This window comes from Callithrix jacchus, chromosome 10 (genome assembly GCF_049354715.1).
Source record: "Callithrix jacchus isolate 240 chromosome 10, calJac240_pri, whole genome shotgun sequence".
Taxonomy (NCBI): Eukaryota; Metazoa; Chordata; class Mammalia; order Primates; family Cebidae; genus Callithrix; species Callithrix jacchus.
In genome coordinates, this window is record NC_133511.1 from 117455441 (window position 1) to 117471451 (window position 16011).

The 16011-nt window shown below is 41.9% G+C and overlaps 2 protein-coding genes across 12 annotated transcripts in view; one reads left to right on the top strand and one right to left on the bottom strand.

The window, feature by feature from the left end:
* MS4A6A (membrane spanning 4-domains A6A) overlaps nt 1–16011 on the bottom strand; it is a 269396-nt gene that overhangs the window by 104960 nt on the left and 148425 nt on the right. The gene's annotated exons all lie outside the window — the stretch shown is intronic.
* LOC100413233 (membrane-spanning 4-domains subfamily A member 6A-like) lies at nt 1735–14634 on the top strand. 2 transcript variants are annotated; one of them, XM_035262831.3, is made up of 3 exons: nt 1735–3229; nt 3620–3754; nt 10897–14634. In XM_035262831.3, exons 1-3 carry the CDS (start codon nt 3083–3085, stop codon nt 10900–10902), a joined length of 288 nt encoding a protein of 95 aa, XP_035118722.3. In that variant the 5' UTR covers nt 1735–3082; the 3' UTR covers nt 10903–14634. The 2 variants fall into 2 exon arrangements, with proteins under 2 accessions (XP_035118722.3, XP_078197262.1); XM_078341136.1 differs by lacking the exon at nt 10897–14634 and having other exon boundaries at nt 3620–5494.

A 16011-nucleotide genomic window follows, 5' to 3' on the forward strand; every position in this document is an offset into this window, starting at 1 on the left:
ATATTGCTATGAAGAACTACCTGACGCTTCTATAGAAGGGTGTGGCTCACAGATGTAGCAACGGTGGCTGAATGTTTGGACAAGGGGGGAAAGGGGTTCTTATGCCTCATGGGGGTCATCCCTACTGCTGTGTCATTCCCCTGTAAGGCTAGGGTTAGACTGCACAGGCTAGACTAATCCCGACTGGCTATTTTAAAGAGAGCAGGGGTTCAAGCTGGAGTGGCAGGGTAGGTGTTTTGGCCAGAAGGATGATTACAGGTGGGTCAGAGCAGGTAGCTAGGGGTGATCTAGGTCAAAGAAGGTGACCAGAGCAGGTGACTGGAGCAGGTAACTGGGATGAGTCAGGACAGAGCCGGGGGCCGGGGGAACAGATTTGAACAACTGATTAGAACCCGTGGAGAAGGTTGTTTACTGGAATTACAAGGAAGTTAAACCCTAAAATAGAGAATTAAAGAATAAGAGAGCGGAACATACTGACATACTGATTCCCTGAAGAGAAACTTGGGGTTCACCATAACAGAAACTTGGGGAGAGCCTGCCCCTCTTCCCAGGCTTTCTGGGTGAGTCCATTCCCCTTCTCAGACTGATGGTTAGAACTTAAGCCAATTACATTTCATAGTGTCTGTATCATTCAGACCCTGAGAATTAATCCAGCCTTTCTCAATGGCACTTCTTAAGTCTTTTCTTCAATAGAAGAGTTAATGTTTTGAATTAAGTGCAGAACCCATGGGCCTCTGACGTGACAGTGATGGTTCAGGTTGTGTTTCTGGGTTCATTCTGCCAGCTGTCCCAAGGAAAGGAGGAAGGAAGCTTGCAGGGTGGGGCTGTGCAGTCACCTGGCTGACTCAGGTTTCCTTATCTGATACATTAAAGGCAGCTTCCAAAGAATGCCCAGCCAAGGGTTTGAAGTGGCACAGTGGCTCTGTCCTCACAAAACCAGCCTACATGTGAGTTTGTCGAATTTGTTTAGGTCCTGCTAAACCTTTCCCATTTGTTCCTTCTCAAGCTTCACTACTTCCCTAGAGTAGCGCTGCCTTTCCAGAGGGCAAAGATGTTGCTACAGAGAGAGAGTGGCCAGAGGAGGAAGGTGACTTCAGGGTAGGTGGCAATTGGGCAATGAGTGTTGAAAGGCTGCTTTCAGCTTACCAAAAGCTGGGGGAACTAGAAAAAGAAAAAATAAAATAAAATAAAAAACAAAATATATACATAAAAAAACAATTTTTATGAAAGTTTTTTTCTATATTCTACACTATTATTAGCTATGTATTATTGAATGTTAATTGAAAGCAATATCATCATTATTGCTGTGATTATTATGGTAACTTATATATGACAAAATATTGTCATTTATATTATAACTACTAGCAACATTACTATTATTAGTTACATATTATTGAAAGCCTCAAAGCAGCATAGGCTTTTTTAAATACTTTAGCTCATCTTTGTGACAATTCTCCAGTGTTGGTATTGCTCCTCTATTTAACAGATTAGAAAAATGAGGCTCTAAGAACAGCCTGGCATAATAACAGGTAACTTGAACATCTCAAAGTGGCAATTCACACATAAAGCTCCGTGACTCATGAATTCTCACAGTCATAAGTTGGTTCTTTTCGTGATTTTTCTGAAGTTGCCAGAAGTTTACAGAAAAGGAAGTGCAGGCACATTTCACAAATCTTCAATCTGTAAGTATCACATCCTGTATAGCTGCAAACACTGGAATAAGGAAGGGTGGATGACTTTCAGAAGATGAAGGTAAGCAGAAACCATTGATGGGGCTGTCTAAGAACCCAGACAGTGTCCAGCTCCCTCCTGAGAGCTTCTGAGGACTCAGCTGGAACCAACGGGCACAGGTAGGTAATGCTGAAAGACTTTTCTCATCTCACCATTTCCTTTCTGTAACCTTGTTGGAGGAGTAACTTGACTTGAAACTCCTTGACAGCAGTTACGAGACACTAGAGCATTTTGGAGTGGGAAAATGGAAGGAGCATTTGGTTTTAACTCTGTTTCTTCTGTATTCTAACTGCATGATCCTGGTGAGTCACTTAATTACATAATTAAGATTGTGTAATTAATGGGAGCAGAGCTCTTGTCTCTTCAAATGTTCTTAGGCCATTTGCAAACAGGGCAGTCTGTAGGCTGAGAATGGAGCAGTGAAAAGAGATCCAAGCTGAGCTCAGCAACAAATACCACAGCCAACTTTGTCCTTATGCTAACAAGTGGAAGATCCAGGATGCGAGCCCATGTGTTATGACTCCAAGACTTGTTTTCATACTACTGCATGCAGCTACTTCTCCAGGCTGGATAAACTCAGGCAAAGGCTGGCATTGCCAGGTGGGAAAGTAGGAAGAGGTAGAATAATCTGGAGATTTATGCAGAGGCTTCACACTCAAGGAAAGCTGGGATCCAAGACTGGCTTTAGAGCTTCCCAGCTGTGTGAATGGGGTTGAACAAGAAGGGTAACTGCTAATATTTCTTCAGCATTAGTTCTGTGCCATGCATATATGCAATGTGTATATTATTCACATTCATAACTTAAACTTTATTTTGCATTTTCTTATTTATTACATGTTTTTACTAGCTTACTAACATATAGAGCTGTCGTAAGGATTAAAACCACTGCATGGTAAGAACCAAGAGCATATCTAGTAAAATATGATAAATGGATCTACAATGAATGCTAATAAATCATATTAGAAAAAATTGGATAAGCAGAGTTCATTTATTAGTCTAAAACATTCATCAAACATATGGCAATATAGAGAAGGGGAGATTGTTGCATATTGCAAATTTTGCAAGACCATTTGCCTCTGGATATTGGGACCTCTCAAGATTCATGCTGCTGCCACCCTGTGATATGTTTATTATCTATAATGGACTGTGTCAACCATTATGGAAAAATCCTCATGAAACCAAGGTTGTGTGGTTTTCACTGCTCCATACCATCAGTTTCTTTTCCTAACAGACAGGCCAAGTCTGGACTAATTGGCAGAAACTGACTTACCGGTTTTGCAGCCAGAATCTGAGAGCTCCGTACTTTTTAAGAGCTAAATCTATTTTTTCTTCCGTAGTTGGTAGCACCATCATGACGTCACAACCTATTCCCAATGAGACCATCATAGTGCTCCCATCAAATGCCATCAGCTTCTCCCAAGCAGAGAAACTCGAACCCACCAACCAGGGGCAGGATAGCCTGAAGAAACGTCTACAGGCAGAAGTCAAAGTTATTGGGGTAAATTTAATTCAGAACATGTTGGAGGTGGGTCGGGGGAAGGGAGAAGGGATGATGTAGGTTTTGGGACCGGACATCCATTGTGAGTGTACAGACCCTTAAGTTTTGCCAGAGGGACTTAAGGGTAGAAGCCACTTGGAGAAAACTGTCCCAGAACTTTTGCACAAGAGGTTGTCTTAAAAGTATTTATTCCTGGCCAGGTGCAGTGGCTCATGCCTCTAATCCCAGCACTTTGGGAGGCCAAGGCAGGCAGATGAAGAGGTCAGGTGATCTGACCACCTTGGCCTCCCAAAGTGTTGCGGTTACAGGCATGAGCCACTGCATCTGGCCTGGCAGGGTTACATTACAAATGCTGGTTTTAATCCTCAGTCCCCCTTTCTCTTTCCACAGATTATCCAGATCTTGTGTGGTATGAAGGTGTTAAGCTTGGGAATCATTTTGGCATCTGCTTCCTTCTCTACAAATTTCATGCAAGTGATTTCTACGCTGCTGAAGTCTGCTTACCTGTTCATAGGACCCTTGTGGGTGAGCAGAGTTTCTGAAGAGGGAAGCATGGGAGAAGAGGGGAGGAAGATGCCAATAGCTTAAACTCTCCACCTGCCACCTTGCTATGTTCTGTCTGCCAGGAGTGAGGAGTCCATGGTGAAACTTGTTCTCCTGTGTGTATAGCTCAGGGAGGACTGAGTGGGGTAGGATGACAGGGGTTGCCTGATTTTGATCAACTTATCAGACTCAAATAAGCATTTCTTTTAAAGATCATCTTGTTTTTTACCTTATCATTTGGAACTATGAAGAAGCTAGTGACAAAACATCCATAAATTAGGATAAAGTTGGGAAGGACCTTTTTATATTAAAAACATGAGTATCAATGGAAGACATCATACACTCACAGAAAAACCACACAGATGCTTGTGGGGATTATGGAGGAAGGGAAACTTTCACCTCTGAGCATTTTGAAAATGCTTTTCCTGCATTGACTGATGCCCAGGGAAGGATGAGCACTTGTCTATGTCCCAATGATGGACTGGAAATTCCTCTGAAATAGCTGCAGGTCTGGGGTTTCAAAAGGACTTAGTAGTCCTTTTCTCAGAGAACTGCTTTCTCTTAGACTGAGGCTTTCTCATAATTAAGCTTCTCTTTCAACTTCCTGGAACTCCGTACCTGTTATTAGCTCCTTTTTTTTACATTTGTTTATTTGATGCATCAGGAAGTCTACCTTTTTGTCTATCTTGTCCATTTTTCCTCTCCAAAGTTTCATTTGGATTTGGATCTCAAAGGGTTTCCCAAATGACCTTTCTTCTCTGTCAAGATCCATGCAAGGCTATGACATTACACTACATTACATTTCATCATGACGTCTCAGGCTCCTTTAGACTTGCTCAGATTTTCTTTTTCCTTGAGGACTTTGATAGTTTGGGGTAGTACTGGATGAGATTTTTATAGAATGTTCCTAAATTGGGTTTGTCTGATATTTTTCTGATGTTTAGACTTGAGTGAATTTTTGGCTGATGATAACAGAGGTAAAGCACCGTTTTCACCAAGTCACATCAAGGGTCATGCTACCAACTTATCATCACTGATACACTTCACCTTGACCATGTGTTTGGGATAGTGTTTTCCAGGTTTCTACTCTGTAAAGTCACTACTTCTTTCCCTCCTCTTTCTATAATCCATTCTTTAAAAGCAGGTCACTAAGCACAGTCCACCTTGGAAGGGGCATCTAGTTCATATTTTTAAGGACTTGGGATTTGTTTATATACACAAATAATTAAATGCCTGGGTCACAGGAATCACAACTTTTTTTTTGAACTTTGCCTCCCTTTTTTCTGTCAAATAATTTTCTGTTCATTAATGGCTCTAAATCTGCTAGATCATGAATACTCTAAAAGATGAAAATTTCTTTGACTGTGTAAACACGGCCTTGAAGGTTTTCTGCCATCCATTCTTGTCTTTCCTTCTGTTCTCATTGACCATTTTATCTTAAACTGTAGTTTACTAGACTAGCCAAATAGTCATAGACATATCCCAGAAGACTAGGCAGGAGGATGATTCAGTGGGTCACAATGAAGCAAAGGAATCAACTTTTTCTTCTACTCCTCAGTTGTCAACAGGAGTTAACTGATTTGCTGTGGTGCGCAGGCTCTTATCACAGGTGCTAGTGATTTATCCCATGTATTTTACTCATTAGTGCGTAAAGGCAAACCCCATAATGAAGTCTCAGGATATATGGAAGTAGCTGGCTTCAAAATAAAATCTTTGAGTGTATATTTTAATATTTTTTTGTTGTTTTTTTGTTGTTTAATACTTATTTTGTTGTCTGTCAACAATGACAGACATAAACCCAAATTTGAACTCCATTTTCTCCCCACCAGTTTTCAAACAAAACTAATGAGTGAACAAAAGCTAACCAGGAATATTTGCCTGTTATGAAGAGAAAACCAGTTCATACTTATTTCCCTATTTCAAAATAAGAAAGACCAGTCGTTTCAGTATAAATGTTAAGCCTCACCTTGCCCATGCACATGCGCGCACACACACAAACACACACAGGTGTAAAAAAGTGTTACAATTTTACATAAACTTCACGTCTTTGGAAGATCTGGTCATGTTTCCCTTGCTCTGACCTTCTGTAGAAGAGGTCATACTTACTGTATCAGATATCCTGATAGTCAAGACACTTCCTCTGCTCTTTTTTCCAGTCTCAAACTGAACTCTCAGTTTCTTTGATTTTAGCTTTACCTTCAAACTCTGTTTCACTATGTCTTCTCCCTGTCCTTTGTACCCCGCCCTGACACACAGCATTTCTTTTATTTATTTACCTATTGTGGACATTCAACTTTTATTGATACTTACTGGATAACAGACACTATGCTTGATGCCAGGGCCACCAAAATGAATAACATACATGATTTGGCTTCAAGAAATTTATAGTCAAATAAGGGAAACAGAGATGACAATGAAATTAGGGATGTATTCAGGACATTAACTGTTATTGGAGCACAGAATAAAGAATACCATCTTCTGCTTAAAAGAATGTAGAGGATAAACAGGTATGTTTGTGTATGTATGTGTGTGTGTGCATGTGTGAGTAAGAGAGAGAGAAGAAAGATAGAGACTGAATGTCCTTCCTTTGAAAGTCCACCCCGCCCCCCACTGTTAATCACATGGTGCCAGCTTCTGCCACAGGAGGGGACCTTTGAAGCATTGTCATTTGTCTGGTGTAATACCAGAGGTTCGTTGTCTCATGCCAAGAAAATTGAAGATGTGGACACACAAGGAGTGAGTTTAAGAGCAAAAGTTTAACAGATTAAAGAAAGAAGAGCACTTCCTCAAGCAGAGGAAGGGGTCCCGAATGGATTTCTGGGTTTGGGGCAAGATGAGATTGGTTTTATAGATGAGTTTGAGTAGTTGTGTTTGATTTACCTTGGGTGTAGTGGATTGGTTGGACCAGGTGTGCTATTTGCATAGTATGGGAAGTGCTGGCCATCCCACCCTAATCTTTCATTATACAGATGGCATCTCCACCTGGCCAGCACCATATTGCTTGATTTTTTACTGCACACATGGTGAAAAGGGAAGAGAGAACATCCATGTTGAATATACCTGGCTTCCAGGTATCCCTTTTCTATTGGCACAGCTGCTGGCATTCACTTTGCAAGCTTCTAGCTTGCTTATCTATTCTTGCATCTTGATTTTTCAGGCTGCTTTTCCTATAAATTATTTGGGGGCTGCTTTTTAATAAAAGGAAAACATTACCAAGAACTCCCTTACCCTCACTAACTGCTTAAATAATTTCTTTTTAGCTCCTGTATTATTCCTCCCCTCAGGAGTAGTAAACCTAACTGCTGTTAGAGAGTGTTGGACAAAGATTGTTTCTGGCTACTTCCTGCTGAAAAGGGGCATTGAGCGGGGGACAGCAACTAGGGCTCCTCTTGAGATCAATCTAAGGGTCCTCAGAAGAAAGGCGTGTCCATGTGTGGTTCTGTCTGAGGCACCATTTAAAGTTTGACTGTTTCTAGGCCAAAAGAGATAAATTTTACAAGAAGGTTCAAATATAGGGTTTGAATATGAGCATTAAGTTACCATTATTAGTGGGGGTACTATAGGCCATAACCATGACGTAGAGTTTGATACCTGCTTAGCCATTTTAGTGGATTATAATACCAGTTTGCCTCCACCAGATGTCACTAACTTTACCAGAAGTGTTACTCACATTTTTCTTTGCCTAAGTGGCATTGAATTGGGTGGCTAGAATAACTTTAGTGTTAACTTTGGCTATAGTTTTCCATCAATTATTAATCTTGTTATAAACATGATAATTAGGCAGAATATTATAGCAATTAGAATTTTCCAACCAGAATTCCACATTGCAGGTGCCACAATGTTTAGTTGTGTTGCAAATAGTAGAGCATGTATACCAATTCCCACAAAGGTGGTGTAGTAGATCATTTCCACCTAAAATTTTCACTCCCCAAGATACAGAATTTCTCTCTGGCGTTTTATGAAGTTACAAATGTAATCCCATGAATAAATAAAATCTCCCTAAAAATATGCATTAAAAAGTTCTAATATCTGGTGGCGAATCTCAAGAGGAAAGGTAGAAATGACAAAAAGTATTTGGTGAGGTAAAGGTGTGACTGAGTAAGATGTGTAGCCCTTACTCATTTACTTATCTTTTATTATTTTCAGTTTACGATCTCCTATTTTTTTGTCACTGATATTCAGGACATTCCTCTGGGCTGTCAGGGGTTGCTCTCTAGCTTTCTAGGCTTTGACTGCAGTGTGATGTATCCAGGAATTGATACCTGTAACTTTTACTACTGAGGGGATTGAAAGAAGAACAGGGTAGGACCCTTCCCAGCTTGGGGTCAGCAAGAGAGGGAGTTCATCCCATGAGTCACACACTCACAGGAAGGTAACCCGGGGTCATTCAGGATACTGCTCAACCTCAGGCCACTTGGTGAAATGGCCAGGATGTGCAGGATGCAGGATTAGAGCGTAAGTTCCCTGGCTTCAAGATAAAGCGTATTCCTTTTACGCATACCTATGGCAGATTGAATAAACTTATAAATGAAGATGCCAAAGGAAGGAAGAGGGCACAAAAGAAGCTGTGATTATCTAGCGAAATGTGCCACAGAGAGTACCTTACCAGTAGCATAGACACATATTAATAATAACTTAAAACCCTGGCATTTATTTGAACCCCCCTCTTTGTTTTATATGTTAAAAACACTTCATTGGGTCGGGGGAAGGAGCGCATGCCTATAATCCTAGGATTTTAGGAGACAGAGGCAGGCAGATACCTGAGGTCAGGAGTTCAAGTCCAGCCTGGTAAAAATATAAAAAATAGCCAGTATAGTGGCATGAGCCTATAGTTCCAGCTATTCAGGAGGCTGAGGCAGGAGCATTGCCTGAACCCAGGAGGCAGAGGTTGCAGTGAGCCAAGATGGCACCATTTCACTCCAGCCTGGACAGAAGAGCAAAACTAACATTGAGTCTTCAAGACGTTTAGTGTTCCAGAAGCATCCGTGTTCAAACAAGGCTTGTCGACCTCATCTCCCAGTGTCCCATGACCCCCCAAGTGACATACTACAGGGTTACCAATGTAGAACCAACACTGGACTTGTTTGTTGACTTCAAATCACCCAATAAAGGCTATCACAGATGTAACACAGGATTTTTCTTGGCCTCTTTGCCAGCTGAAGACCTCCAGCCAGTGATACCCCTGCCCAGGCCTTGCTCAGGCCCAGGCTTACTGCAGAAGACACCCTGTCTACTCAGCCTGGCAGGTCGTACTTGTCTTGCACTCCAGTGCAGATTCCATGCCCACAGCAACTGTGCGCTAAGCCTTTGGTGGGAGGGGGTGTGTGAGTGAGCAAGTGTGGAGTTGTGCCAGCCATTCCAAGCACTGGCACAGGAGTGGCCTCCATGCAGGGCTTGCAGCTGGACTGGGCATGTCACAAGCAACTCCTGCAGTGGACTCTGGCATCCAGATGAGGGGAACGTGGTGACACCCAGGCAAGGGTGCCCATATCCCTGAAACCCCAGAGGGGGTGTTGCAACGTCGTAATAGCCCTTTTAGTCCCCCCATCTGCAGTCCAGTGAACGGCAGCATGTTATTCCTGATATGCTGAAGGAAAAGCATTCCCTCAGTTTAAGTCCAAATGAAATTCAATGGATGTGTCCAACCAGCCATTGGCAGAGCTGGGTTGCCCCAGGCCTCTCCCATAAGAGAAGGACCTCCAAGCCCTAGTAAGGGAAGGGAAGAGCAGATGATGGAGCTTTCTAGTAGGCAGACTGTCTCCCAAACAAATGAAGCACAGAGGGGCTGAGCCACACAAATCCAAGCCCTCCTTCCAAACTCTGCAACTTTGTGCAGCATTCCTCCTTCCCTGCAGAGCAGTAGGTTAAGGAGAGGAAATAAACAGGCATGTTTCTCTATGGTAAGTTCTGCTGGAAGGAAATGTGAGGCTAGAGACAGAGGAGGTTCCCTCCTAACTGTGGATACCTCTGGAGAAGGAGACAGGGGGAGGAGGAGACAGGGAGAGCTTTGGGGGCTACCTGCAGTGTTTTATTTCTGTAGGGATAAAAAAGGTAGATCTAAATAATCACAGAAAATAATAATATCACTTGAATCTCTGGGGGATATCCATTTTGTTATTTTCTGTACTTTTATCTATGTTTATAAAATTTTGGAATTAGCATAAAAACATTATAAATTATTCTGAATCATTTATCATCTCATCTTTCTATAAAGCTGATCCTTTCAGAAGGAATACAGAAATAAAAAGAAGAAAATGTAAAGTCTGCTATGAACCTCAAAGTTATTTTAATATTATTTAATGTATCACTTTTATACAGTTCTGCAATTTATAAAAGTCCCTGAGTGGCAAATATATTTAGTTGATTTTCCTCGTTTGACCTTCTGTCTCCCACTTTTTCTTTGTGTTTCACTGTAGCCCCCTCAAACAATAGTGAGTAGTCTCTTCAGGACAACATGTCAAGTGTGAGTCATAAAGTGCAGAGGAGCTATACCCTCCAGAACGATGGGAAGGAAAACTTTCTGCCTAAGCAATACTTCACATGAACCAAGCAGCAGACTTCCTCTCAAAGAAATGGAAAGCAATTGAAGATAAACCTCAGAAAAACATAGCACATTTTTGTTTCCCAGCAGTTATAAACAACCTAGTTTTCCTTTTTCTTCTTGCCCCATGTTCAGATACTATGAGTGTTTCCCAAACTTTGGAAACAAAGACCTAAGTTTCAGGTTCCTGCAAGGACCTGCTGCTGACATTCTACAACAGTCTTCAGGGCAAGTGCTGATGGCAGAGCTGCAGCTGGCTTGGATGATTTATTTTTATTTTTAAGGTAGCCCCCATGTTCGCTCACTGAAAAAAAACAATTGCCCATCTGCATTTCTTCCTGCTGCAGCTTTAAAAGCCAAGGAAGAGAGGCTGCTGGTATGGGTAAGTGTGGTCTTAGAGCCTATGGCCACTTATCCTTCCTGAAACTCAGGGTCAGTGTAGGCTCAGAAAGGTCACTTATTTCCAACCCAGCAGTACAGATGTATGAGCACTCTGCCCAGAAGGCTATTTACTACTTCAAACACACAAAAACTTATCTTGAGCAACTTCCTTAACTTTTTGGTTCTTCTTCCTTGTTTGCAGAATTGAGATAACTGAAGCACAATAGTACCCCATGGTGAGAAAATATCTACATCCAGCACTTAGAACAATTCCTGACAGTATAATCTCGTCAAGATTTATGAGCTTCCAGGAAGATCCAACATGGCCCTTTAGGAGCAGCTCAGGATTGCAGCTTCCAGTGAAAGCACAGAGGGTGAGTGGACATTGCATTTCCAGACGGATCTTTATTGCCCACAGACCAGGAGATTCCCAGGCAGAGGACCCCCATGGGTCACCAGTGTGGCTGTTTTGGCCAGCGTGGCTGTTTCGACCAGCGCAGCTGTTTTGCCAGTGCCCCAGCACAGCGGTTCTCAGTACAAAATACACTGGTCTGGTTGCCCTTTTAAAGTGGCAGTTGGAGCACTGAGAAGGCAGATTTGCCCATTCATCTGATTAAACAGGGGTCTGAAACAGGGAGCCAGGCCAGGAGATTCCCAGGCAGTGCCATTGTTTCAGCCAGCACAGTGGGTCGCTGCACAGGAAATCACAGATCCTGGCACCCTTTCAGCAGGTGACTGGAATACTTGGGAGAGTCAACCGTTCAACTTTAAAAAAAAAAAGGCTTTGAGGCAGGGAGCCAGGTGATCAGGCTCAGGGGGTCCCACCCCGCCCCCCAAAAAACCCAGCAATTGAAAATGCTCAGGTTTGAGAGTTTCACGGCAAGCACAGCCAAACCTGGGACGGCCCACCTCTGTGGGGGAGGGGCACCCACCATTACTGAGGCACTCCACCCCTATGGAGGTAGTCCGCCATTGATGAGGCAGCCTGCCATTGCTGAGGCAACCCATCATAACAGAGAGAGTCCACCATTACAGAGGCGGGCCACCATTGCTGAGACAATTCTAACCACACCCATATAAACAGGACTGCAGGGAAGTTCACACAGCAGCAGGGCAGAGCCCACAGCAGCTCAGCAAAGCATCTACAGGCAGACAGCGACTAGGCTGCCTCCTTTCTGGGCAGGGCAGCCCTGATAAAAAAGGCAGTAGCATAACACATACTCATAAATAAAGCCCTAAAGCCCTGGGACAGAGCACCTGGGGAAAAAAAAGGTGGTTTATGAGTTCTGCTGCAGCAGACCTAAATGTACCTGCCTAGCAGCTCTGAATGAACAAAGGAGCTCACAGCTCAGCACTTGAGCTCCTATAAAGGACAGACTGTCTCCTCCAGCAGCTCCCTGACCCCCATATATCCAGAGAGTCACCTCATGAAGGACTGATCAGACTGACATTTGGTGGGCATCATTCTGGGACAAAGATAGCAGAGGAAGAAACTGGTCACAATCCTTACTGTTCTGCAGCTGTGGCAGGTGATCCCTAGGCAAGCAGGGCCTGGAGTGGACCTCAGCAGTCCTACAGCAGAGGGGCCAGACTGTTAGAAGGAAAACTAAGAAACAGAAGTAACTTCATCATCAACAATCTGGATGTCCACTCAGAGACCCAATCTGAAAATCAGCAACTACTCAGAAGACAGGTGGATAAATCCACAAAGATGGGAAGAAACCAGTGCAAAAAGGAGGAAAACACCCAAAACCAGAACACCTCTCCTCCTACAAGGGATCACATCCTCACTAGCAAGGGAACAAAGCTGGATGGAGAATGAGTGTGATGAAATGACAGAATCAGACTTTAGAAGGTGGGTAATGAGAAACTTCGGTGAGCTAAAAGAACATGTTCTAACTCAATGCAAAGAAACTAAGAACCTCAAAAAAAGATTTGATGAAATGATAACAAGAATGTACAACTTAGGAATATGAGTGAATTGATGGAGCTGAAAAACACAATACAAGAACTTTGCTAAGCATGCACAAGTTTCAACAGCCGAATTGACCAAGCAGAATAAAGGATATCAGAGGTTAAAGACCAACTCAATGAAATAAAATGAGAATGCAAGATTAGAGAAAAAAGTGCAAAAAGGAATGAACAAACTCTCCAAGAAATGTGAGACTATGTGAACAGACCTAATCTACATTTGACAGGTGTACCTGAATGTGACGAAGAGAGTGAATCAAAGCTGGAAAATACTCTTCAGGATATTATCCAGGAAAACTTCCCCATCATAGCAAGGCAGGTCAATATTCAAGTCCAGGAAATACAGAGAACACCACAAAGATATTCCTCAAGAAGAGCAACCCCAAGGCACATAATTGTCAGATTCACCAGGGTTGAAATGAAGGAGAAAATGTTAAGGGCAGCCAGAGAGAAAGGTCGGGTCACCCACAAAGGGAAGCCCATCAGACTCACAGCAGATCTCTCGGCAGAAACCCTACATGCCAGAAGAGAGGGAGGCTGATATTCAACATCCTTAAAGAAAAGAACTTTCAACCCAGAATTTCATATCCAGCCAAACTGAGCTTCAGAAGTGAAGGAAAAATAAAATCCTTTGCGAACAAGCAAGTACTCAGAGATTTTGTCACCACCAGGCCTGCTTTACAAAAGCTCCTGAAAGAGGCGCTACACATAGAAAGGAACAACCAGTACCAGCCATTCCAAAAACATACCAAATGGTAAAGAGCATCAACAAAAGGAAGAATCTGCATCAACTAATGGGCAAAACAGCCAGCTAGCATCAAAATGGCAGTATCAAATTCACACATAACAATATTAACCCTAAATGTAAATGGGCTAAATGAACCAATCAAAAGACACAGACTGGCAAATTCGATAAAAAACCAAAAGCCATCGGTGTGCTGTATCCAGAAAACCCTCTCACATGTAAGGATACACAAAGGCTCAAAATAAAGGGATGGAGGAAGATGTACCAAGCAAATGGACAGCAAAATAAAGCAGGAGTTGCAATTCTCGTCTCTGATGAAATAGACTTTAAAGCAACAAAGATCAAAAAAGACAAAGAACGACATTATATAATGGTAAAAGGATTGATACAAGAAGAGCTAACAATTCTAAATATATACGGACCCAATACAGGAGCACCCAGATACATAAGGCAAGTTCTTAATGACTTACAAAGAGACTTAGGCTCCCACACAATAATAGTGGGAGACTTTAACACTCCACTGTCAATATTAGACAGATCAACCAGACAGAAAATCAACAAGGATATCCAGGGCTTGAACTCAGACCTGGAGCAAGCAAACCTGATAGACATTTACAGAACTCTCCACCCCAAATCCACAGAATATACATTCTTCTCAGCACCACATCACACCTACTCTAAAATTGACCACATAATTGGAAGTAAATCACTCCTCAGAAAATGCAAAAGAACGGAAATCATAACAAACAGTCTCTCAGACCACAGTGCAATCAAGTTAGAACTCAGAATTGAGAAACTAACTCAGAACCGCACAGCTTCATGGAAACTGAACAACTGGCTCTTTAATGTTGACTGGATAAATAATAAAATGAAGGTAGAAATAAAGAAGTTCTTTGAAACCAATGAGAATGAAGACACAACATACCAAAATCTCTGGGACACATTTAAAGCAGTATCTAGAAGAAAATATATAGCCATAATTGCCCACATGAGAAGAGTGGAGAGATCAAAAATTGACGTCCTTCATCAAAATTGAAAGAGGTAGAGGAGCAAGATAAAAAATACTCAAAACCTAGCAGAAGACAAGAAATAGCTAAGATCAGAGCAGAACTGAAGGAGATAGAGACACAAAAACCCTTTAAAAAATCAATAAATCCAGGAGCTGGTTTTTCGAAAAGATCAACAAAATAGACAGACCACTAGCCAGATTAATAAAAAAGAAAAGAGAGAATAACCAAATAGAGGCAATAAAAATAATAAAGGGGAAATCACCATAGATTCCACAGAAATTCAAACCATCATCAGAAATTATTACAAATAACTCTATGCGCATAAACTAGTAAACCTGGAAGAAATGGATAAATTCCTGGACACTTGCATCCTCCCAAGCCTCAACCACGAAGAAGTCGAAACCCTGAATAGACCAATAACAAGATCTGAAGTTGAGGCAGCAATTAAGAGCCTACCACACAAAAAAAGCCCAGGTCCAGATGGGTTCACAACCAAATTCTACCAGACACACAAAGAGGAACTGTTACCATTCCTTCTGAAACTATTCCAAATAATCTAAAAAGAGGGAATCCTTCCCAAATCATTTTATGAGACCAACATCATCCTGATGCCAAAACCCGGCAGAGACTCAACAAGAAAAGAAAACTTCAGGCCAATATCCATGATGAACATAGATGCAAAAATCTTCAATAAAATATTGGCAAGCTGATTGCAACAGCACATCAAAAAGCTTATCCACCATGATCAAGTAGGATTTATCCCGGGGATGCAAGGCTGGTTCAAGATATGCAATTCTATAAATGTAATTCACCACATCAACAGAACCAAAAACAAAAACCACATGATTATCTCAATTGATGCAGAGAAGGCATTTGACAAAATTCAACAGCCCTTTATGCTAAAAACTCTCAATAAACTTGGTATTGATGGAATGTATCTCAAAACAATAAAAGCTGTTTACGACAAACCAACAGCCCATATCATACTGAATGGGCAAAAACTGGAAGCATTCCCTCTGAAATCCGGCACTAGACAAGGATGCCCTCTCTCACCACTCCTATTCAATATAGTACTGGAAGTTCTAGCGAGAGCAATCAGGCAAGAAAAAGAAATAAAGGGTATTCAAGTAGGAAAGGAGGAAGCCCAATTGTCTCTATTTGCAGACGACATAACAGTATATCTAGAAGACCCCATCGTCTCAGCCCACAACCTCCTGAAACTGATTAGCAACTTCGACAAAGTCTCAGGATACAAAATGAATGTGCAAAAATCACAAGCATTCCTATGCACCAATAACAGACTTAAAGAGAGCCAAATCAAGAATCAACTGCCATTCACAATTGCTACAAAGAGAATAAAATACCTAGGAATACAACTAACAAGGAACGTGAAGGACCTCTTCAAGGAGAACTACAAACCACTGCTCAATGAAATAAGAGAGGACAAAAACAGATGGAGAAACATTCCATGTTCATGGTTAGGAAGAATCAATATCATGAAAATGGCCATACTGCCCAAAGTAATTTACAGATTTAATGCTATCCCCATCAAGCTACCAATGAGCTTCTTCACAGAACTGGAAAGAAACAC